At 47.1% G+C, this 22752-nt stretch overlaps 1 protein-coding gene across 1 annotated transcript in view; it reads right to left on the reverse strand.

Annotated features, from left to right (window-relative positions):
* Positions 1-22752, reverse strand: part of LOC142803532 (uncharacterized) — a 136513-nt gene that overhangs the window by 104323 nt on the left and 9438 nt on the right. Inside the window, exon 2 of the mRNA XM_075888661.1 lies at positions 1810-1977. Coding sequence (XP_075744776.1) covers positions 1810-1977 — 168 coding nt within the window. The remainder of the gene's footprint in view (positions 1-1809; positions 1978-22752) is intronic.

Below are 22752 nucleotides of genomic sequence, written 5' to 3' on the forward strand. Positions count from 1 at the left end.
CAGGTAGGTGACTGGTGCAAACGTCATAATCATGAGATGCGTGTCATGTGAGAACATAACTACATGTCACAGTAAGGCGCCAATACATTTCGACGTGACGTGGTGCACGTGCTCGCCGGCGTTCATTTCGTCGCGTCACGCCGGCGTTGCCACGCCGGGAGCCTGTCCTGCTATATACTCGCAGGCGCGGGCCGCGCTGCGTCGCTTTGACGCATGCACGTTTGAGCGCGTCCAGCGTGCCTCCGTCACGAAAAGAGAGAAACGCAGTGTCGCATTTCGCGCCGGTTGCCATTTGGCCACGCCGACGGACGCTGGTCGCACCTGGCATCAGAGAGTGCTCGCGTTTTGCAAACGTAGCATCGCTGTGCCCGGCGTGCGCGTGGGTCAACTCTACATAGGAGTATATTAGGCCCTTCATGGTGTGCTCGCGGCCATTTTGCTAGCTCCACGTATACAAATATTAGTGTTACGTGATGTCAATGGATGACAAAATGTATGACTGGTAAAAACATGATAATACTGACACACGTGTCTTGTAAGAACATGACAACATACCACGCTCATACCGTGCTGACTGTCGTTTCGCTAGCTCCACATATACTGCATTTGATATGACCTGACGTGAGTAGACGACGAAGGTAAACGACACATCCAAACATAATAATCATGGCAGAAAAGTCATGTACGGCATTATTTACATCCGCTTCGTAACGTTGTGCTGATTTTAAAATGACATATCAGTATTTTTCATTCGGGCTTCGCATATCCTCGATTCTCACCGTACGTGGGATCTGCCAGTTTTATTCTCATAAAACTTCGCCATAAACCAAACGCACGTCTGACTAGGAGACAGTTTTATCACGATAGGTAAGATTTCGTTGATAATGACCACCAAAGCACTCCTTCACATGTGCGGGCTACTGTTGGCCAAAGTAGCTTTGTTCTGCCAGCCTATCATATAGTCTCGAGCCTAGATTCTTATTTCTGTTAGCGAACTGGTTCCATTGCTACAAAGAATGTCTTGGTTGTGACTTGCTTCCGCTCAGGCATTACAGCTAATATGCATAATTTTTGATGTTAGCTTTTCGTAAATAGGACAACAAAACATCACTGTTGCTTCAGTATGTTGCGCAGTTTAAAATTACTTTATTACCAACACACCACCTAGCCACCAATCAGTTAATTCACTCGTTGACCAGCTTATATTCCTTATACGTGTGCTTCACTGGCACGCTAATGCAAAGATTGCTTAACTCATAACTCCCGTATGCATTCCGACATACCAGGAAATAAAGTTTTCTGTAAGATCGCATTATGTAAAACAACAAACAAGCATCATTAACTAAGCTCACAAAGCACCACAATCAGTTTCGTTCAGTGATCCTAGCGCGTTGGTCAGGTTATCCGACAAAGAAATCATTATTATAGAACCATACTACATTTTTATGTCCTAGAATATGTGTGGCCTTTTTTTATATCTGCGTAGCAAAGCATGAGTAGGCGTCAAAGAACCTCTAGTATGAAACCTCTTTCAGATCATCCACTCGTTGTCTTCGACGTGAGAAGCAAAATTCCACCCAATGAGGAACAGTGGAGATGGCGAAACGTTTCGTCATTTCAGCTCCCTAGTAGGGCATCGCAAAGCCTTCTGTCTTGTATAGACGTTAAATATTTGCCTTCGGTAATGTCATACGTCTGCCATAGGCACAAAAATTATTTTACGAACAACTTCTGAGTAGTGTTGCATGGGTATGTGCACTCAGTATTGTGCTTGTTTTAGAAAACAAAGTAAAAGTGAGAGGTACGCACTATTTCGAATACGACTGGCATAATGAGATTGCAGAGCGGCAAGCTGTTGATAAGCTCGGCGAATCCGGCTGCTGTGAATGCCATCATGAGCTGGATTGTGACGGTAGAGCGCGCTTTCCAGAACGCAGCGTCCACGTTGTCGAATACAGCCTTAACCAGGTTGTGCCGCTGCGTTTGTAAAAAGAGCATCGCATTATTATCCTCTATTGACAGTTAAGGCTTTTTGAAAATGAAGAAAGCATTCATTTGCAACAAAAGTTTTTGCTGAATATTTGTTCTCGGAAAAGTTATATTCTGCTCCATAGAACACAACAGAAATAACAAGTTTTCATGAATTAGTACAAATTGGTCTTATTCATGCTCAAAAATATAATATTTAGGTTTTTTCAATGTACGCACAATACATATGTGTATTATGAGACTATTTTAGATAAGATTTTGGCAACCTAAGCAGGCTCTTTATCATCAACAGAAGAAACCGTATTCGTGGCATGCACTGCCCTGCAGATTGTAGGCGTGGCCTTTCGTAAGAACAGCCACAGCTCTGAAGAAATAATAAATACACCAAGTTGCTGCCCTAATGAACAAAACATATAGGAAGTTGTCTGTATGTCCCATGTACTCAGATTTAGGCACATGGTAAATGACTTCAGATGGTCAAAGCTTCTGAAGCCCTTCACAACAGCATCTGTGATAATCGTGTCGTGGTTGGGACGTTAAACCTCAGATATTTATTCTATTATCTTTGTCGAGGGTCATTGGGTTTGGGCGTCGAAACATAGTGGTACTATGAAAAGGCAGTGTGCTAAATATCTTGAACGAAAAATGTAACAACGCGTGTAGGCAGCCCTATAGTATCGACACTGCAGATTTACGAAGTACAGTGTCGGGTAACCTTCTTCCCTCTTTATTTTAATCATGTTTATTCGCCACTACAAGGTCGCGCTTGTTGAGGCAATGACATTGTTGATACCTGCAAAACCTTTCTATTTCCAGTGCAACCATACTTTTGGGTTATTGTGCCAGAACACCGTTCACCCTGTCTGAGAGATTTTTCACACCCATCGATTTTGAGTGAATTTACCGCTGCCGATAATCCTCGCGCTGATTTTGACACCACGAAAACCAAGAAACAAAGGCATTGGGCTACTGACCTACATTTCGCGGGATCAAATGCTGGCCGCGGAGGCCGCATTTTCGATGGAGGCGGAAATGCTTAGGGCTCTTGTGCTTAGATTCAGGTTCACGTTAAAGAACCTCAGGTGGTCAAAATTTTTTGAGCTCTTCGCTACAGCGTATCTTATCTTATAGTGGTTTTGTGACGTTATGAACTCACAATTGTTATTCACATAAACACGGGGGATGGCAACGTGTCGCACCGTCGCGGAATGTTATGCCAATGACGACACAATCTTGGGCACTGTATTTTTGCTGTTAAGGTGTTCACTGCTGCATTTTGCTCAGACGTGCCCGGCCACTGCATCAACACGATGTGACCGCCCTTTTACGGGACTTTCCAGTAGTGAACCATACATGCGATTAGCCAACGTATGTATAGGACAACTGGCAGCTTTGATTGATTGATTGCTAGGGTTTAACATCCCAAAACCACGATATGATTATGAGAGACGCCGTAGTGGAGGGCTCCGGAAATTTTGACCACCTGGGGTTCTTTAACGTGCACCCAAATCTGAGCACACGGGCCTACAACATTTCCGCCTCCATCGGAAATGCAGCCGCCGCAACCGGGATTCGAACCCGCGCCCTGAGGGTCAGCAGCCGAGTACCTTAGCCACTAGACCACCGCGGCGGGGACAACTGGCAGCTAACTTCAAATACATCGCAAATAGGGCAAGCGACATATTCCTGTTTTCGACCTGAAAGGAAGAATTTGATAGCGCGGCCAGTGTACCAGTGGTTCATTCATGTGTTTACTTGAGTATTGAATACAAATCGGCAAATCTTCCCATTTGGCAGCTGTTTTACGGGCCCTAATATAGAACGTTATATCTAATATTGGACATAGCGGGGCCTCATATCAGTGTTGACGAGTATAATATATAGGTAATAATGGCGCAATGGCCATGTTTGCCTAATGAGCGCCATGGAAAAGATTAAGGAGTGGCTATATGATTTGCGACTTAACGATGACATGCATAGCCTGTCAACTACGACGATGCTACAGGGCTGTATAAGGACGTAGTATCATTTACCTTAACGTGGATAAAACAGATAATATAATAAAACACTGTTAATGAGGTTGAATACTTATCTAGAGGCTAACGTAAATATTCATAGTAAAAATATGATAAGGAGAACTTTGCGGCTGACATGGTGTTTAGCACAATCACGTCATCAGTGCCCGTGAACACAACGGCTGCGAGGCAGGGTGCTGTCTATGTGGCCACCGCAGCAGCAACTTCCAGACGGAGGCCGTGCTACGGGTCACCTCGAAATATAGTGTTAAAGCCATGTACTTTTTTTTGAGTGCCAACAATGATTTTTGTTTAAACAGTGCATCCCTACCGATAAACCTAGAAGGATGCAGTGGAAGCTGGTGTCAATAGGGCAGTAAGAAATGTTTTTTTTTGTGATACCATCCCACTTGCAGCAGTGGACAAGGATGTGGAAAACTGTAAGTGGTTAACCACATTTGTCACAGCTAAGTTATTCACCACCAGACAGAAGATATGAATTGTTGCTGTGTGTATGTCCTACTTATAACCTGGTAAGTGTTACTTGTCCGTAGCCTGATTTATATACTGGTGGCCAATTTTCAAGTGTGAGTTTGATAAAATGTAGTTTATTTTCTTGTCTGTCTATCATATAGGCACTGCAACTTCGTTCTGACGCTTCGTTTTAGGAAGGGCTTCATGTCAATGCAGTAACAGTCAAATATGGGTTGGTGGAAGATGTCGTGAGTAGATACAGCTAGCTAGTAAGCGGCCACGTTTCCAGCAATCTCGCAGTGTCCTGGCATCCAGCACTTTACAACATCTCCTTTGAGTGCGTAGATCATGTATGAAAGCGAGTAAGGTGGTAGAAGCACAGGAGTTGCATGTTTTTTTTTCCATTGTTTTCAAAGCTGTTACGACACTGAGAGAGTCCGTGTATATAACCGCGCGTTTTAGTTTTGATTCCTTATTATGTTTGACAGCCACAGATAGCGCATGAGCTTCCGCGGTGAAAATGCTTGTTTGTAGGTGCAAAATACCGGAAGCTGAAAAGGATGGGCGAACAACTGCATAGAGCACAGAAGTGAGAGACTTCGAGCCATCTGTAAAAAATTGAGCGCAAGCGTACTTGTGTTCAAGTTCCTTGAACTATCCGCGTATACGTGCAATAGGTGCATGCTTTGTCACTTCCCTGAAGGATACATCACGCCCTATGACCTACCACTGCCACGGTGGAAGGTGTGCAGCAGGAGCCATGAAACACTGTTCATAAAGCGCCACATCTGTTATCTCGGCTAGGCCCCTTACGCAAAGTGAGTAGGGCTGCCTCACCGAGGGTTGGTTTCGAAAAAGTGAAGAATTAGACAAATCCACTATTATGAAGCGCGTAGGATGTTCCTTATCGCCGTTCACTTTCAGATAAAAGATAAAAGATATGTAGGACCTCTGCAGGCAAAGTGACCACTCATTTGACTCGGCGTAAAGGCTTTCTACAGGGCTCATTCGATAGGCACCCGTAGAATAGCGAATGCCCAGAGGATGACCAGAATCCAGAATGGTCAATGCGATTGGTGTCGCAGACTGGTACACATTTGCTCCATAGTCTAAGCGTGTGCCTATGAGACTTTGTAGACATTTAGGAGACATTTTCTGTCACTTCCCCAGGTTCAGTGTGACAATACTTTCAAGACATTCCTCGTTTTCATACACTTGATTTTAACATGTTTAATGAGTGAAACAAAAGTCACCTGTGTGTCAAAGATTATGCTTCAAAATTTATGTTCCGTTTTCCAGACAGACGATTATCCTGTATATCTATGTGGGTATCGGGCCGCAATCCTCTTCTCCTCGAGAAAAGAACACATGTGCTTTTTTGGGTATTAAAGCGGAACCCATTTTCATCAGCCCATTTGGCCACCTTTTTCTGGCTAAGATGAATCTGTCGCTCACACTTCGCCAAGTTGCACGATTGAAATCCTACCTGTACATCTTGCACACACGTGAAATAAAATATATTACGTGGAATGTATAGACTCAGCTCAATTCATCGTAATAAAAGGTGTGCAGCTGAGGACCCCACCTTGTGGTACTGCTATTTCTGGCACAACTGTTCGTGATAGCACGTTTCTGACTCGTACTGAATATGCGATGCGACAAGAAACTTTTGATTATGTTGAACATTCTACTTCATACACATAGGCTGGACAAATCTCGCAATATTCCTAATCGCTATGCTGTTCCGTATGCTTTGTCCTTGTCAAGGGACACAGAGAGAAAAAATTGGTTGTGTATGAGGGCCCCACGGATGCGCACGAGTTGGTCAGTGGTGAATCGACTCTTTCGGACACCACATTGGTAAGAGTCAAGTCATTAGTTGGATTCTAGAAAGTGTATTAGTCGATGGTTTATTATTTTTTCGAAACATTTACACAAGCATCTCGTTAGCGCGATTGGCCTGTAGCTTGTGACAGAGGTTGCATCCTCGTTTTGTTTCAGGACAGGTATCACAATAGCCTCTTTCCACGAAGTAGGGATCTCGCCAGAAAACCATAAGACATGATATGAGGAGAGTAATGTTTCTTGAGTTTCCTAGCGTAGGTGTCTCAACGTATTGTAAACAATTTTATCTGGGCCTAGAGAAGCACTGATGCAACAATATAGCACTCCCCGTAGTTCAGCCACACGCAGTGGTTCATTACACGTGTCATTATTTGTGGATATTCTAGTCAAGCTTTGTTGTTCACACCTCTTTCTGTACCTTTGAAAAGTGTCTGAGAAGTGAGTTGAGCTAGGTATTGATTCGAAATACGCTCCCAGAGAGTTAGGCTTGATTACCAGGCTTCCCCCTTGGGTGTCTAATAATGGTACCAGGTATGTTGGTTGACCTCTTATTTTTTTGACGCCTCTACAGACCTTAGCCTCATCTCTGTAGGAGTTCACACCCGATATGAACCTGTGCCAGCTTTCTCTACTGGCCTGCCTGCGCGTCCTCCACTCTTGCGAGTCAATCTCTTTAAGAGTGATGAGGTTTTCTGCTGTGGGGGAATCACGTAAAAGCCTCCGCGCTTTATTTTGTTTCTTCCGAGCCTTACGGCAGTCGTTTCACCAGGGGACATGACTTTTACTGGTGGCACTAGTATCTGGTACATATTTATTAGCTTCGCTGATAATTAAAACAGTAAAATATTCAACACCAGGGCCAATAGTAAAACAAGACAAGTCCGCCCACGAGATATTAGTAGCCTTATGAAAATTCTCCTAGTTCACATTTTAAGCTTCCACCGAGTAGCCTGGAGACGGAATTCATTTCGTTTGAGTGTTTGAAGAAATATTTAGAAGCGGTAACTCCCATAAATGTTCTGAACAATTTCCCAGTTAAATCGAGTAAAATAGATGGAGAAACGATGCTCACATCAACGGAAGAATATTTGTAGTTTTCGAGGCTTAAATTGTAGTTTTCTTTATTTATCAGGCATGCGCATCTGGAAAAAATAAAATTCTCAATGAGCCGGCCTCGTGCCTCAATGCGGGAGTCACCCCACAGGCTGCTGTGAGCGTTGAAACCATCGAGTACAAGACAAGGCTCTGGCAACTCATCTAATAAATGATTGGAAATGATGTTTGTGTAGGTTTGTATATGGGGTTTGTATTTGTACGTATTGTATGGGGTTTGTATTTTGTTGTGTGTTTGTATATGGGGGTATGCATAGTGAGCATATTGTAATGAGTTTGAAGTTATCGCTCAAATGGCTACTGCCTCCAGTGCAGTTCGGAGCGGAATGTGCCGCTACGCTACACTTTTCTCGACTATAATTGCAATACCACCAGAGGATGCAAGTGCCTCTAAGCAGTCCTTGCGAAAAACGACGTAGGAACGGAGGAAGTTTGTGTGCTTTTAGCTTAGGTGTCGACTGAACACACAGCACCTTTGGAGAGAATTCGCTAAGGAGTTCTGGTATGTTGTCAAGATTGTGTAAGAATCCTCCAAAATTCGATTGTAGTATTTTTTTCCATCTTGGATGTGTGTTTGTGCTGTGTGCCTGAAAAGAGAAAATTTGCTTATTTTGCAAAGCCTCTGGGAGGCCCTGTAAATATTGTTTTGTATTTTAGGAGTGGTCGAGAAGCTCTTGCCACTCCTTTGGCGCCGCCTGCGCCGGTAGACCAGTGGTGTCCATCGCCTTTGAAGAGGCGCCGGACGGATGAGTACGTAGAGTGAACTTCGTAACGGTCGAAAAAACCTTTGGTCTCACTGTACAAGAGGTCGATGGGGCCTCTTTCACTTGTTTGCTCCCCTGGTTGTTGCGAGGTTCCTCAAGTGCCTTCGGTGGGGCCGAGCTCAAAGAGGGTGGAGCAACCAAGGCAATCAAGGGCGTGCTAGTGGCGTTTACCTCAGTACGTCATGCGTGGCCCTGCGCATAGCTGGAAACCATAGTGGTGCTGACCCCCCTCACACCACTTTCGCGTAGGGATGTGTTTTCTGCGAATTGCAGGGAGAGCACTGCTTTCTTTCACGAAAGCTGATGTTGACTTTGATTTTAGAGGTAATTATTTATTTTTCTTTCTTCCAGGCCACGCATGGCCTGTAATACGCCGGGTAGTCTCCATCATAGTTGGGGCAGTGAGCTTCAGAATTGCACTTATCATCAGCGGAGTGTCTTTTGGTGCCGCATTTCGCGCACGTAAGCTGCCCTCGACAGCTCTGGGAGCCGTGGCCAAACCACTGGCATTTAAAGCAGTGCCGCACATAGTGAATTTAAGGTCCGCCTGCTAATTTGAGGTAGCCAGTTACTATTTCCGTTGGGAGTGCTGTAGATGCGAAGGTATCTATTATGAGCTTCATGGGAATTTCTTAGTTTTTTCTTTTTATAGTATGCGCTGTACATGGATTACGTTCTCTTCTTTCTTGCCTGTGAGCAGTTTTTCATCAGACAGGTTCAATAAGTCATCATCTGACGTGACACCCTTCACGGTGTTGCGTGTTCGGTGTGGTGTTATGGTGATGGGCTGATCACCGAAAGCTTTTATGTTTTTTAGCCTCTGATACTGTGGATTGTCTTTGGCTTCGAGCAAGAGGTCACACCCCGCAATTTCGGCGGCCTTGTAGACCGCGCCAGTGGTTTCCATAAGACATTTTGATACAAGAAAAGAATATACGCTTCTGGCTTTCTTTTCCGTACTCTTTCAGTGAATAATGTGAAATTCGGGGAAGTTGTCTCTCCTAGTAGAAATAAATTCAAACATAACAAAGATGTGCCATTTCTACGAGGAGCAATCGTGTTGAGGGGTTTTAGGCTACCTCATGAAATTTGCTACTTTTTGCAGTAGCCGTGCCAGCCACCCAGCTCCGAGTCCAACAAGGGGACGCTACCAGGCACGCAGGCGACCTAAGCGTCAGCTGTACATGGATGCTATAAACTAACATATATACCCAAGGTTGGATATTTACATCAGGTTAACCCTTGCTGCTGAGAAATGTTGAAGTAAAAAATGAGATGACAGGAAAGACCTAAAGTAATAGAAAAGACGAAGATGTAGGAAGAGGAGACAGGAGAAGGCGACTACCGATTTCCCCTGGGTGGGTCAGCCCAGGGGTGCCATCTGCGTGAAGCCGGGGCCAAAGGGTTGTGTTGTCTTAGCCGGAGTGCCTTAAAGGACCAATCACCCGGCTTCGTCTCAACCCCCCTGAATCCCGTTTCCCCATACACGGCTCAGCCACGCACGGCTAGGCGCGGAAGAGCTCGAAAGACTTCGTTAGCTCGGGTTCATGGTTTCGATACCCACCAAACGCCTGCTTGCGAAGACGCCCCCCCCCCCAGGTCTCCAATCAGTGTATCCTACATGCTGAAAATGAAGCAGTGCCAGAGATTGAAGTGAACTTTATTACCATACCACATTCTTTATACTTTACTGTGGACGCGACGTAAATGTTTACCGGGCACCATCTCCATGGCACCCATAGATATTTGCTCTCTAATTGCCTGGCTGTCTTTATATGATGTGAAGCGTAATTCATGATACCACCCCTGCAGCACGGCCCCTAGAAAAAACGGGTACTTAAGGGAAAAAACATTCTGGCAGAGGCACACGACAAGGAGCGATATTTTAGATGCGGAGCATCTTATACTCGCGCCTTGTAGTGCGCCGTCCGCGCCGTCCGCGCCGTCCGCACCGCTTCTCGAACATTCGACAGCTGACGCGCGCGCATGCGCCGTCGCGCCGTCGCCCACTCTTCCACCATCTGTGCATCCCTTCCTCCTCTACACACCGTGCGCGCTTCACTCCTCCACCATCTGTGCACCCTTCCTCCTCTACACACCGCGTTCGACATCTACAATTCTCCTGATTCTCCAGTGGACGCGCATGTGGCGTCGCGCTTCGAGAACATTCAACAGCTGACAGTGCATGCGCCGTCGTGCTGTACATATACTCAAGGTCGGCGCTCGCTCGCTCAGTTGCCGCTCGTCGGTTGGTTTGTACGGCGCGTCGACGTCCAAGGTCGCGGTGAAATGAATTCCAACGAATCCACAAACACAATGATCAACGTCCCTTCGACCAGCGCCGCCCTTTCGCATACGTGTGTACGTGTTGACTCATTTAACACCCCCTCCTACAACCACGTTAACCAATTTAGCCATCGACCCAAGTAAGTCGCAATTTAACACCCCATTTCACAACCAAGTTAACCAATTTAGCCATCGACCCAAGTAAGTCGCACTTTAACACCCCGTTAACCAATTATATGGTCCGCATCCTCCTCAGTGTTCCCCCGAGGGAAGCTGCGGGCAATTTTTTTTGTGAAGCGCACATTTTTGAACACGGTGTACGTCTGGCTCCGTTATGGTCTAGAGCCCCTATCCTGTAAACATCTTGCAGCGACGTCATTAAAACGGCCACGCTAGAGCACATACATCGTGGGGCGCGAAAGCAGTCATAAACGCGTGAATGCTATCCCTACATCACATGCTCCTTTCTTTGTTGTTTGTGCACAGAGGCCAATAACCTCCGAATGACGTCGTTAGCACACTGACGCCATTCAATCACCGCGCTGTCATATTGACATAGAAATCATGGTGAGTAGCACAACTAAATATAAGACACAAGAAGCACAGACGCATATTAGCAACTAATTTATTTAAGAAATATCCACACCTACATGCATCAACAAGCTCCGAATGCGCACTCTTAAAGTAACCAATATAGATTAAAAGGTCTAACAAGGTTGAAAAGTATTGAATTTCAGCGCTTTACATGCAATGAAAATGTCGCCCACAAACTACCCACCTGTTTTCCTAATAAAAAGTGCTGCTAGCACTTCACGGGCCGCATTTTTTCTATTTCTACCAAGGATTTTCACAAATCGGAGTCGCGGTTCACACTTCAAGCTCGTCATGCTGTACTCAAAGAGGTGACATCTGTCGTTATTATTCAGATTTGTTCTTTGTTCCCTGAGTCAGTCATTGAGGCAGGAAGCCGTCTTTCCAATGTAAGCTTTGCCGCAGGGCATGGTAATCTCGTACAAGACGTTGTTGGCACACTTAACAAACCATTTCTCATTATTTTTTAAGAAACCCTCTTGTTTACCACAGGTGCTGCGCGGGCTCAGCTGAGCGAGCTTCTTCAGGGCTAAGATAAATGGCATGTTGAACTGACTAGCCTTTTTTTTTAGGCTGTGTGTTGCCTCCTGCATGTACGGAACCACAAGTAGCCTCTGCCTGTTCACCAACTCTATTAAAGTTATCATATTGCTTTCACGTCAAGTGAGCTACCATTACGGAGCCACGTTGTGAGCCCATGACAACACGTGCAAGCTACCACTAATAAAATGGTAGCGCGCACGTGCGAGAGCCTCAAGTTAGTAGGAGGTAATCATCAGTGGCGTGTTGTGTGTAGCGCAATAAATGCGGCTGATGCAGAGCGCGGAGCCAGCTCCCGTCCCGTGAAGGTGGCCCCGTCTGGCCTAAAAGGGGAAAGCTTACTCGGAAGAGCGTCTTGCAAGAAGCAGGCGAAGTGCCCCCGTCTGAGTTTAAGTCGTTGTTGGTATACACGCGCGCCATTGAGAATGACGCAGCTACGCGACTACTGGGCTGTTTGAAACATGATGGCGGCACGCAGACAAGCTTATCCTCCCCCGCTAACGTCATTACCGGCTGTTGGTAAGATAGCCGGGCACCTCGCTGACGCGTGCACACCTGGTCAGCGCACAGGGCCTCACGGTGTACTCTCCGCGCTTAAGGAGGCTTCTATGAAGCGACATTTATTGGGAAAGCTGATGGAGCTCGAGAGTGAGAACAGCTACCGACGGAGGTCGGCCGATACGCGGCCTGGCACGAGACAGAAAGTAACAGGCGGAGAACCTATCCCTTTGCGTGTTGTATTTGGTAACGTGGTTTTTACCAATGCAGTGTCTATTATGGAAGTGTTTCTGCAATTGGTTGCGATTATGCGAGCCCCAACGTGTGATTGACTTGTGTGAAGACCCGTTGTTCATCCAAGGGTTGAAAAGAGGATGTTTTAATCTGAAATGGGCGAGCGGAGGTTCGGGCTTGAACTCGGGCAAACGCCTGAGGCTGCAATAAAGCGTCTCTTCACCGCACTATGGCTCTTTCTTCGCGCTGCCACCGTGCACTCGAGTCATCGAGGGGACCCATTTCGAGCGTCAAACGTCTTCCCTCCTTAGTTAGTGTAGAAGCTAGTTGAGGAAGAGAAAATTAGCTGGCGCACTCGACAGGATGTGGAGAGCCCACAGCAAGGATTACGCTGAAGTCCGGGAAACTCACAAGACACTGACCACTTTTGGGACCTGCTGGTGCGCTGCCACAAGTAGTGTCAAGACACTCGCTGCTTTGGGACCTGTCGGCACGCTACGAGAAGCAGCGTTGGCAAGCGGTACGAGCCTGCCGATCAACATTGGAGCCAAGAGTTAGTCAGCGCAAAAGCTCTGCGCGTCACTGAACGAGAGCAGAGCCAAATTTTGTCGTTGTGCGACGGACTTACCGGAGAGATGCTGCAGGGTGCTGCTTTAGGAGCAGAGCAGCAGGGACAGCTGACGTGACAGACTGAGTCAGCGACAGGGGTGATCGGGCCGAGACCTGCTGCATTGAAACTGGTCATCGCAACTAGCGTTGGCGACGAGTTGGCTGCAGATCCAACTGTCAAGTGCATCGGGCGACGCATCACTGCAAGGAGAGGCCTGCTTTGTGCTCTCTCGGGGCCCCAATTTTTCTTCTTACTGAATGCACTTGCGTTCAGGCACACTCTGGGAGATGGCGGATTCAGAGAGTTGTGATGAAAGGTGACAGTGTGAATAAATCAAATTGCACCCGCGAGTTGCAGCTTGAGATTTAAGTGAAGCGCTAAATCTTAAGCTTGAGATGGAGAAGATGAGGTCGTCGCATGCATCATCAGGGGTGCCGGAAAACCGTAACCGGCATTCCAGTATCGCACGGTACGCGAAACAGCTGAAGACAGTCCTAGCGCCCATTCCTAGTAATGAAGCAATTATTCCAGCCTGATTCAAACTTGTGGACGCTCTTTTTGTGGCAATGAGCATACCCGAGCAAATACAGTGCACGATTTTGATACTATTTGTAAATGACAAGATGCATACGTTCTTTGCCAATCAAGCAGAAGCAGGGGTAATGCCATATTCAGATTTGAAGTCTAGAAAGTTAAAGGAGCTGTGTATGTCTCCGAGCGAGTACCGTCGTATGTTTGTGGAAATCAAAACAGAAGCAGGCAAGTCTTGGAGCCAAGTGACGGCGCGCCTGGAGACTATGTTCACCAACTACTTGAGAAGTAGAGAGGTAGAGTCGTTATAAGATTTTAGGGAGTCGCTAATGACTGATAGGATATAACCGTTATGGCCAAAATAGCTACGCTCACTGGTGCTTCAGCAGGAATTAAAGAACAGGTTAAAGCCCATGGACATTGCACAAGTAGCCGCCGATTTTGAGGAAAGCCTATGCTGCGCAGGCAGGGCTGTTAGAGCAGTGCCGAACCAAAAATTTTAAATATGGACAGCAAGCCAAGCAATTTGATAGGGCGAATTTCAGCCTTAATTTGAGACCATGCTTTGGCTGCGGAAAAGCGGGCTACTTTCAGAGAGATTGCAAGCTCTCGTGTGACAAGGCTGCTGTTACCGCGGAAGTTTTATGCGTGGCTTCCCGGAAGAAGCAATCATTGGGAAGCCAATCCACACTGTCGCGGCACTCTGCGGTTATGAAAACCCCGCTGATGAGGGATCCGCAGATCGAGACTTTTGTGGGAAACAAGCCCTTTTTCGCGCGCGTTGACTCAGATGCCCCTTTCACAGTGGTAAGAGAGAATGAAGAGTCCGCTGAGATTTTGGGTCACAGTACTGGCACAATAAGGTTAACCGACGCTTTTGGGCAAGGTGTTACCGCGCGTCTAGTGTGGTTACCTCTCGCACTTCCAGCACCGTTAGGAAGTGTTGCTGAGCCGGTGAAATCGCGACGCGCAGTGACCGATCAGTTGAATACGCGTGTGCCCGAATTACTTACTCCCGCAGATTACGCTGCACCATCTAAATGAAGGTAACGCAGGAATCACCTGTGTAAGAGGGGAAATTAGATTGGAGCGTTATTCACCGACGATGGAGCCAGAGCATGTGTGTAGAGGTTCTTGCACTAGCGCTAACGCCGTGCAGCGCTCAGTAGAGGAATTGCCATGAAGTGCGCGCGAAGTGACAAACACACTGGGCGATGCGAAAACTTCGGTAGGATACAAAGGAAACGAAATACGGGACGCCCGAGCAAAAGAGCAGAACAGAGAGACACACAGGCAGACAGACAAAAAAACTTTTATATAATAAAGGTGTTTGCCCCCCCCCCCCCCCCGGGATCCCTGGACCACCGCGTGGTCCCGCACCACGCCTACACGGTCATGCCTCTCGCCGCGATGACATCGGCTGCCCTAGTCATCGCAGCTAGCTGCAACGCCGGGTCCCCAGACGAGAGAAGGACCTCCCCGCTCTCCAAGCTTGATATGGCAGGCTGTCTCTGCAGGGGAGGATCAGCAGGGCAGCCGAATAGGATATAGAAAAGGGTGGCATGAGCTTCGCCGTAGGGGGAACATTCCGGGGAAGTACCACAGTAGTGGGACAGCAGCTGAGGGGAAGAAAGAGTGCGAGCCTGTGGACGTCTCCTTAGGATTTGTTGGCAGTGCGTAAAAGAGGGATTTGGAAGAGGCTACATCCGACGGTTCGAACGGTGTATTTTTGTGAGCTCTGCGAAAGTGTGTGGCCGCTCCTTTGAAAAGCCCGAATCGAAGCTGCGCTGAGCGCGGCAAATCGGTCCTCGAGCCAATTTATCGGCAGCCTCATTTCCAGGCTTCCCTGAATGAGCCGGTACCCAATGAAGCTATAACGTTCGCGGTTAATATTGTGGTGGGGTGTTGAACAACTGCCAGGCAGAGGGGTGTATCCTGCCCCTGGCATAGTTATACAGATCAGTTTTTGAATCAGTGAAGCCGTACTGTGCATCGGCTTTTGCAAGGGCTAAAGCGATAGCGGTCTCCTCTGCCTCCTCATCTGTAGAACCTGAGGGAAGGTGGTAAATCAGGGAATGAAGTAGCGTAGGGTTGCAGGCAACTGTCACAGCTTCGTGTGCCGTACAAGCGGCGTCTACCCAAATGGCACCCTCAGCTTGTCCGTAACTATTGTGAAGGGCTTTTGCGCGAGCCACACGGCGAGCGATGTGATGCTCAGTGTGGACATTGCGAGGCAAGGGTTTGGCTATTATAAAGGCATGAACCTGTCTTGGAATGGCCAGGCAGGTTGCTTGATTAGCGGGTATGCTTATGCGAATATGGCGGCCAGAGGCGCTAGCGGAAAGTCGTAAATACTGTGCCTAAAGATGTGCCTCCACTAGCTAAGAAAGGGTACTGTGCATGCCCAGTTCAAAAAGTTTGGCTGTGCTTGTGTTACGATGAAGTTTCACGGCTGCCTTAGTTGCAACGCGAATCATGGCATTCACGCGTTCCGTTTCTGTGCTGCTCAGCTTAAGGTATGGGGTGGCGTATAGAATGCGGTTGTGTGAAAGCATGTACAACTTTCATATTGTCCGCTTCGTCTAAACCCTTGTGCATTGAAGATACACGGCGTAAAAGCTGCAATACCAATTGCATAGAAGGCTTGAGTGTTTTGAGGGTGTGGTCATTCCGTCCGGAATCCTGCAAGTAAAGGTCAAGGATTCGCAGTGTGGGCGTGAGGCGGCTAGCGGTTCCTCGTAATGTGATTTTGATGGGCGAGTTAGCGCCTGATTTTGGTCTTATAAGAAGGAGCGCGGATTTGGAGAGGGAGCATTTGATCCCAATAGATGACGCATGAGCTGAGATGGTATCGGCTGCTAATTGAAGAGTTTCTTCTATTTGTGCGTCAGAATCTTATTTAGTCTATGTCGTTATATCATGCTCGTATAAGGTGTGATTTAGGTGTGGGATGTGATTTAGTTTTTGGGCTAAGGGAATGAGAGCAATACTAAAGAGGAAAGGGAAGAGGACTGCGCCTTGAGGAGTTCCGACCTCGCCAATCGTATAGGAGGCCGTGCTCATGTTATCAATGTGCAAGGAGGCAGTGCACCCAGAGAGAAAGGCACGGACAAAGTTATAAGTTCTTATAAGTTCAGTTGCCTTAAAATGGCATCGTGTCAAATTCTATCGAATGCTTTAGTGAGGTCTACCACCAGAATTGCTTTAGTAAGGTGGGGAATACTATCTTCAAGCACGTCGTGAGTAATTTGGAGTGGGGAATCCTGTGCAGAAAGATGCGCACGAAGTCCTAACATATTGTAGGGGGAAAGTTGATTTTCTTTTATGTACATCGTCAGCCTAGCAAGAAATATGTGCTCAAACACCTAAGACGGGATGTTATTGAAATGAAACGAATATTGTCGATGGTGATGGGTTTGTGAGGTTTAGAGATAAATATGATTTTCGCGTGCTTCCAGGAGGCAGGGAAGATACCAGCTTCCCAACATTCTATAAAATAGTTCACTAGATCAGATATAGAAGCATCATCAAGATTTCGAATTTCAGTGTTAGTAGTTTGATCTTCACCGAGTGCTGTATTACGTAATTTTAGTAAGGCTGTGGGAAACTCTGATTTTGTAATAAGGGCATCAAACTGGAGTTGGGATGTGCCAGTGTGCTCGGGGTGTTTGGTAGGACGACCAGTTGAGGTAAAGGTGTATTTCACCTGTATAAGGAAGGCATCGGTGTCCTGCCGATAGCTATGAGTGAGGCGGCGAATGCTAAGACGCGTATGGTTTTTGGATTGCATTGGATCTAGTAGGTGGCGCAACAGATAGTAAGCGCGGGTTGTGGAGATATTTCCGCGGATATTCTCCCAAATGTGAGCCCAGTTAGCCTTGAAAAGGGTTGTGCTGTGCTGTTATATTTGCGCTTGAGGCTGTGCGAGTTTGATTTTTAGTTTCCGGGTGTGCTTGTGAGTTTTCCACCTTTGCGTAATGTTATATGAGTTTCCAAGAGATGGGCGAGCTTACTGTCGATATCGGGGATATTCGGGGTTGTATCTAGTGTTGGGGTATACTGGCGAATGTCCTCCTGTAACTGCATAACCGAGAAGTCAAAGTTGAAGGAGGCCTGTGTTGGCCGCGATTGCCTGAATATGTGCCGCTGGTCCCACTTAACTCGCCTAACAGTAAACTTACGCCGAGTTTGTTGATGATTAACTGCAATGATAATTAGGTGGTGGTCACTGCCCAATGTGATTTGCGTTCTTTCCCATTGCAAATTAGTGTTATTTCTGCCAAGCGTGAGGTCTGGACTAGTATCAGCTGTGACACTATTACCAATCCGATTAGGCAGGCTGAAATGATTGAAAGGGGTCAGATGGAGCATCGACGCTTCATTGCATAGGACTGTTCCCCTCTGGTTAGTGCGCCAAAAACCCAAGTCCATGTGAGCGCAGTTAAGTCACTGATGAATAGTAGGGGATTGATTGCTGCCACTTGTGTAGCGGACTTGAGCAGAGGAAAAAGTAACTGAACAGACTGTCGTGGAGGAAGATGGCAGTTAAGAACAAAAAGGAGGGACCATGCAGGGTTAGGTGGTAAAACTACAATGAAGGTGTGAGCGATAGGGAAGTGATATGATGCTGCACGTAAGGTAAGTAGTTACCGAAGTATGGTATTACGTGAGGAACATCTGTTGAGTCTAATGGAATAACAGTAATGCTTGGCAGTCGCCTGCAAACAGTCGCATCTTGATATGTAATAATATTTTGTGGTAACAATGAATTGATAATGATTTGCTGCAGAGGCCCACGCTCTCGCCGAAAGCCCCTGCAGTTCCATTGGATAAATTGTAACAAATTACTGCCCGTCGAAGAAGTCATGTTGTAATGTGGAAGGGCAAAACAGGGGTTTTGCGAGTGAGGCTGTGGAAGGAGAGGCTGATTAGAGCTAAGATGTATGAGCTAAACACTATTCCAATGTGGTAATGATGCTCGAGGGGACATTATCCACAATACCGGTAATGGTAGCTTCTATAATAATTCGACATTGTGCATTGACTAGCGCTGTAATGCGCTCTGTGAACCTGGCTTCTAACTTTTCTGCAAGATCCCCAAATTTTGCTTCCAAGTCTATGGGCTGGGCCGGGCTCTCAACAGGCCCCCTTTTTTTCTGTGGAGGCTGGTGAGAGGAGGTGGGCAAAGATTAGGGTGGTGGAATTGTAGTGAGAGTTGGGGTGGAGGTAGAGAATCCTGCCCTGACATACTTAACCTTTTCCTGTAGAGCTTGCAGTTCCGTGTCCTGAAAGCTCATGCCGCCCGTTCTGACGGCCCCGGAAGACCACGCAGACGTAGATGGGTGAGTGTTGCCGAGTGGGGGAAAGTCCTCTTTAGTAGGGAACGTTGTGTTCTGAGGCGGTGGGCTGCATCGTTTTGTGGCAGAATTTCTCGCCTTGCACGATTCAGTGCCTGTGAGGTGCTGACCCCCACAGAGAATGCAGCTTGGGATACAGGAGAGAACATCTTGCCAATCATGCTTGTCTCCGCATCGTGAGCAAAGGCCACTTTTGGGGTAGTGGCACAAGTCGTATCTCTGGTTTGGTTAGCGACAGTTTGTGCATGCATCTGGGCTTACCTTGTACTCTGTGCACCTATACACTACACACATGTAGCGTATGATGTGAGGTACTAGTCCGTGGGCAAAGGTGATCAATATAAACAGGGTCCTACCCATTTTGTGGGCAGCGGTGATATCAGTGTCTGGGTTACGGGTCTGAAAGTCCTTCAGCATCTGCTCAAGAGTTTCCTTCCAGTAGGCTTGCGAGGTGACGCCGCACAGTGCTGCGGGTGGGGGCCCTATGTAGGCGGCGACAGGTTAGCTGGTCTTTCGGTGAACCAATTCTTTGAGTTGTACAAGGTGTAGAGTGGTTATCTCGAGACAGGTAGCAACCGTGAAGGCGTTATTCGTAGGGTGTATCCGGAGGTGAAGCTCTCCAAGGTCCCTGCCAGAAGCGGTGACCTGCAGAGTTTGCATGAGTGGCTGCGCCATGGCTCCGTTCAAGGCGAGGCCTCCGCTTGGTCGAAAAACCACTCTTATACTGCCGGAAGAGAGCAAAAGAATGTGCTTTGCCCTATTATAGTGCCGGACCACCCTTAGAGTGCCGGAAGAGAGCAAAGGAATGAGCCCGCCTGTGCCACGCGCAGTTGTTCCCATTGAATACGGTACCTCGGCTTGAAAGAAGCAGGGGCAGCGTCGGCTGGAGCGCCGACAGGAGACGCGTTAGGCTTAGTGGAAACCAAGAATTAATGAGAGGGTAGAACTTTCGTTTGTGGGCTTGGCTGTTCAACTTTGTACGCATGGAATTCAGGAGTCCATTCGCTGAGTTCATGCGCTGCTGGGTCGCTGTTTTCGCCTTCTGTTTGCACATCACAGTGTCGCGTCTGGATGCTGCCGGTGACAGGGCTGCCGAAGCGGAACCCGGCGCGGTGGTGTGGTTGCCGAGGAGCAGACTTTCCAACGTCGCTGCGATCCAGAAGATATTTGTACTGAAGACTGTGAGCAACGGGGAAAAACGCTCCCATTTAAAAAGCGGTTAACACATCTGGTAAGGGACTTGAGCGCTGTGGTAACACGAAAAGAAGGAATTGTCTTAGCAGATGTAAGGCAGGTCTTGCTTCTCGAATGCATAGCGCGTCTTCCAAAAAGTCGGGCCGAGAAGAATTGTTAGCACATGATGGCTCTTGCGATGGTAAGTCGTGAGAAAAGAAGATGAGGAAGCGCGTTCAACATACTTTGAGATAAAGGGGCTAACGTTGGGGTTCGGTGGTCAAACGAATGGGATATACGTCTTGGGTATTCCCTGTTCGAAAGTAAAAGTCCCCAGGACGGGACCATCACGTGTGCGACTCAAAAGTGGAGCCGTAAGTTCTTTGAAGGATCGAACCACGAGAATTATCTTTGGATCTATCCATTTCATTTTGAGTCAGTTTTTTAGCGAGATCTCCGTGAAAGATAGGTTATTTTAGTAACCAGTTTGTTGTTTTTTCTTTGGTATTTAGGTATGGCGCGTTACCGACGGGTGGTGACGTTGAAAAGCTTTTAGTAGAAAGTCTGTTATTAATTGATAACGGCAGTTCGAGAGTGTTGAACACGCTGCCGTGAAACTTAGAGGCACAGGTCACGTTTGAATTGAGTTAGAGACCTTCGCACGGATTTCGGAGTTGACGGCAACCAACCATAGCAAAGCGTTTTGTTTGGCTACGAGTGACTAGGAAACTGCAATTAGAGGTTGCCTCTCCCAAACAATAGGTGACTGTGCATAATCAGTCACATCATTCAGTAACAGGCTGAACCAGTCACGACGGGAGGCGTTCACAGTTGAATAAGAGGCGAATGTGGAAAAAAAAGTTTTTTTCTAACGAAGGCGCATCGCACAAGGCTGCGACGCTCTTTCGCGTCTCGGACGATCATTTGATTCAGGGATCGTAACTGTTTATTGGCAATAGGATGTTTTGTCTGTTTCATATGGTTGAGTTTTCGTTGTTGTCGTTGCTGTTGCTGTTGTTGTTGTTGTTGTTGTTGTTGTTGTTGTTGTTGTTGTTGTTGTTGTTGTTGTTGTTGTTGTTGTTGTTGTTGTTGTTGTTGTTGTTGGTAATGATGATATGTAGCCGCTGAAGCAATTTTTGTGAATTGAATGACTGTACAGTAGTTTGCACCGCACGTGTAGGTGTTATGCGCGATGTTAACGTGAGTCGAACAGAGTTATAGTTCGAGCATGATGTGAAAATGATTATTTTGTTCACTAGGAATATTTTGTTGGGTTTCTGTTGTTGAGATGCAAGCTTGCCTCTAAGTGGTAGAACTGCTTTTAGTTGCAGTAGATGTGTTGTGTAGGAATAGATTTGTAGATAAAATGGGATAGCGTTTGCGAAGTAGGTTCATTATCAATTCTTTTCTTGGTGCGAATCGTTGACACTGAGGTATACCTATAGCGCTGGGCCCATCGCTCTCCTTAATATTGTCATGCGGGGCCTGGAGGGCGCATCGAGTGGGTCTCACAGGTTGGGATAATGACCGTGTGGTGTGGTGAATTTAAAAGACAACAGCCGCAGGACTTTGCAAGCTGCGTGTGCCCTGTGTCAAGGTAATGCGAACTGACTGGCGCTGTAGACTTCATTTTGAGTGCATTCTTCATTGTTGTGCATTACGAGAGTGTTATATTTTGGTGGACCAATGAAGCATTAGGTATATGTGTCGCTGTGTCTATTTCGCAGAAGGGCGCAAAAGTTCTCTTGTTGAGATTGATGTGAAAATCTGTTTACGCATGTGCGCGCACCGAAAGAGAGTTTATTTTGAGTGATTTTTTTCTTTTTTATCGCGTTACTGGACATAAGTATCCAGTAACACTCTTGAGGGGGGAGGAGTTTGTATGAAGTAACCATCAGCGGCGTGTTGTGCAGAGCGCAATTAATGCGGCTGATGCAGAGCGCGGAGCCAGCTCCCGTCCCGTCAAGGTGGCCCCATCTGGCGCTAAAAGGGGAAAGCTTACTTGGAAGAGCGTCTTGCAAGAAGCAGGCCAAGTGCCACCGTCTGAGTTTAAGTCGTTGTTGGTATACAAGCGCGCCTTTGAGAATAACGCAGCGACGCGACCACTGGGCTGTTTGAAACATGATGGCAGCGCGCAGACGACCTTATCCAACCCCGCTATACGTCATTACCGACTGTTGTTAGGATGGACAGGCGCCTCGTGTCGTGTGAACACCTGGTCAGAGCACACGGCCTCACGGTGTACTCTCCGCGCTTAAGAAGGCTTCTATGAAGTGACGTTTAATGAGAAAGCTGATGGAGCTCCAGCGTGAGAACGGCTACCGACGGAGGTCAGCCGATACACGGCCTGGCATGACAGAGAGTGTGACACGCAGAGAACCTGTTCCTTTGCGTGTTGTAATTGGTACCGTGGTTTTTACCAATGCAATGCCTGTTATGAAAGTGTTTCTGCAACTGGTTGTGATGATGCGAGCCCCAACGCGTGATTCGCTTGTGTGCAGAATCTTTGTTCAACCGGGGGTTGAAAAGTGGACAATTTTATCTGAAATGAGAGAACGGAGGTTCCGGCTTGCACTCGGAAAGATGCCCGGGCTGCAATAAAGCGTCTCTTCACCACACTACGGCTCTTCTTTCGAGCTGCCACCGTGAATTTGAGACATCGAGGGGACCCAATCTCAATCTCAAACATCTTACCTCCTTAGCTAGTGTAGAAGCTAGTCGAGGAGGAGAAA

Source organism: Rhipicephalus microplus, chromosome 3, assembly GCF_043290135.1.
Source record: "Rhipicephalus microplus isolate Deutch F79 chromosome 3, USDA_Rmic, whole genome shotgun sequence".
NCBI lineage: Eukaryota > Metazoa > Arthropoda > Arachnida > Ixodida > Ixodidae > Rhipicephalus > Rhipicephalus microplus.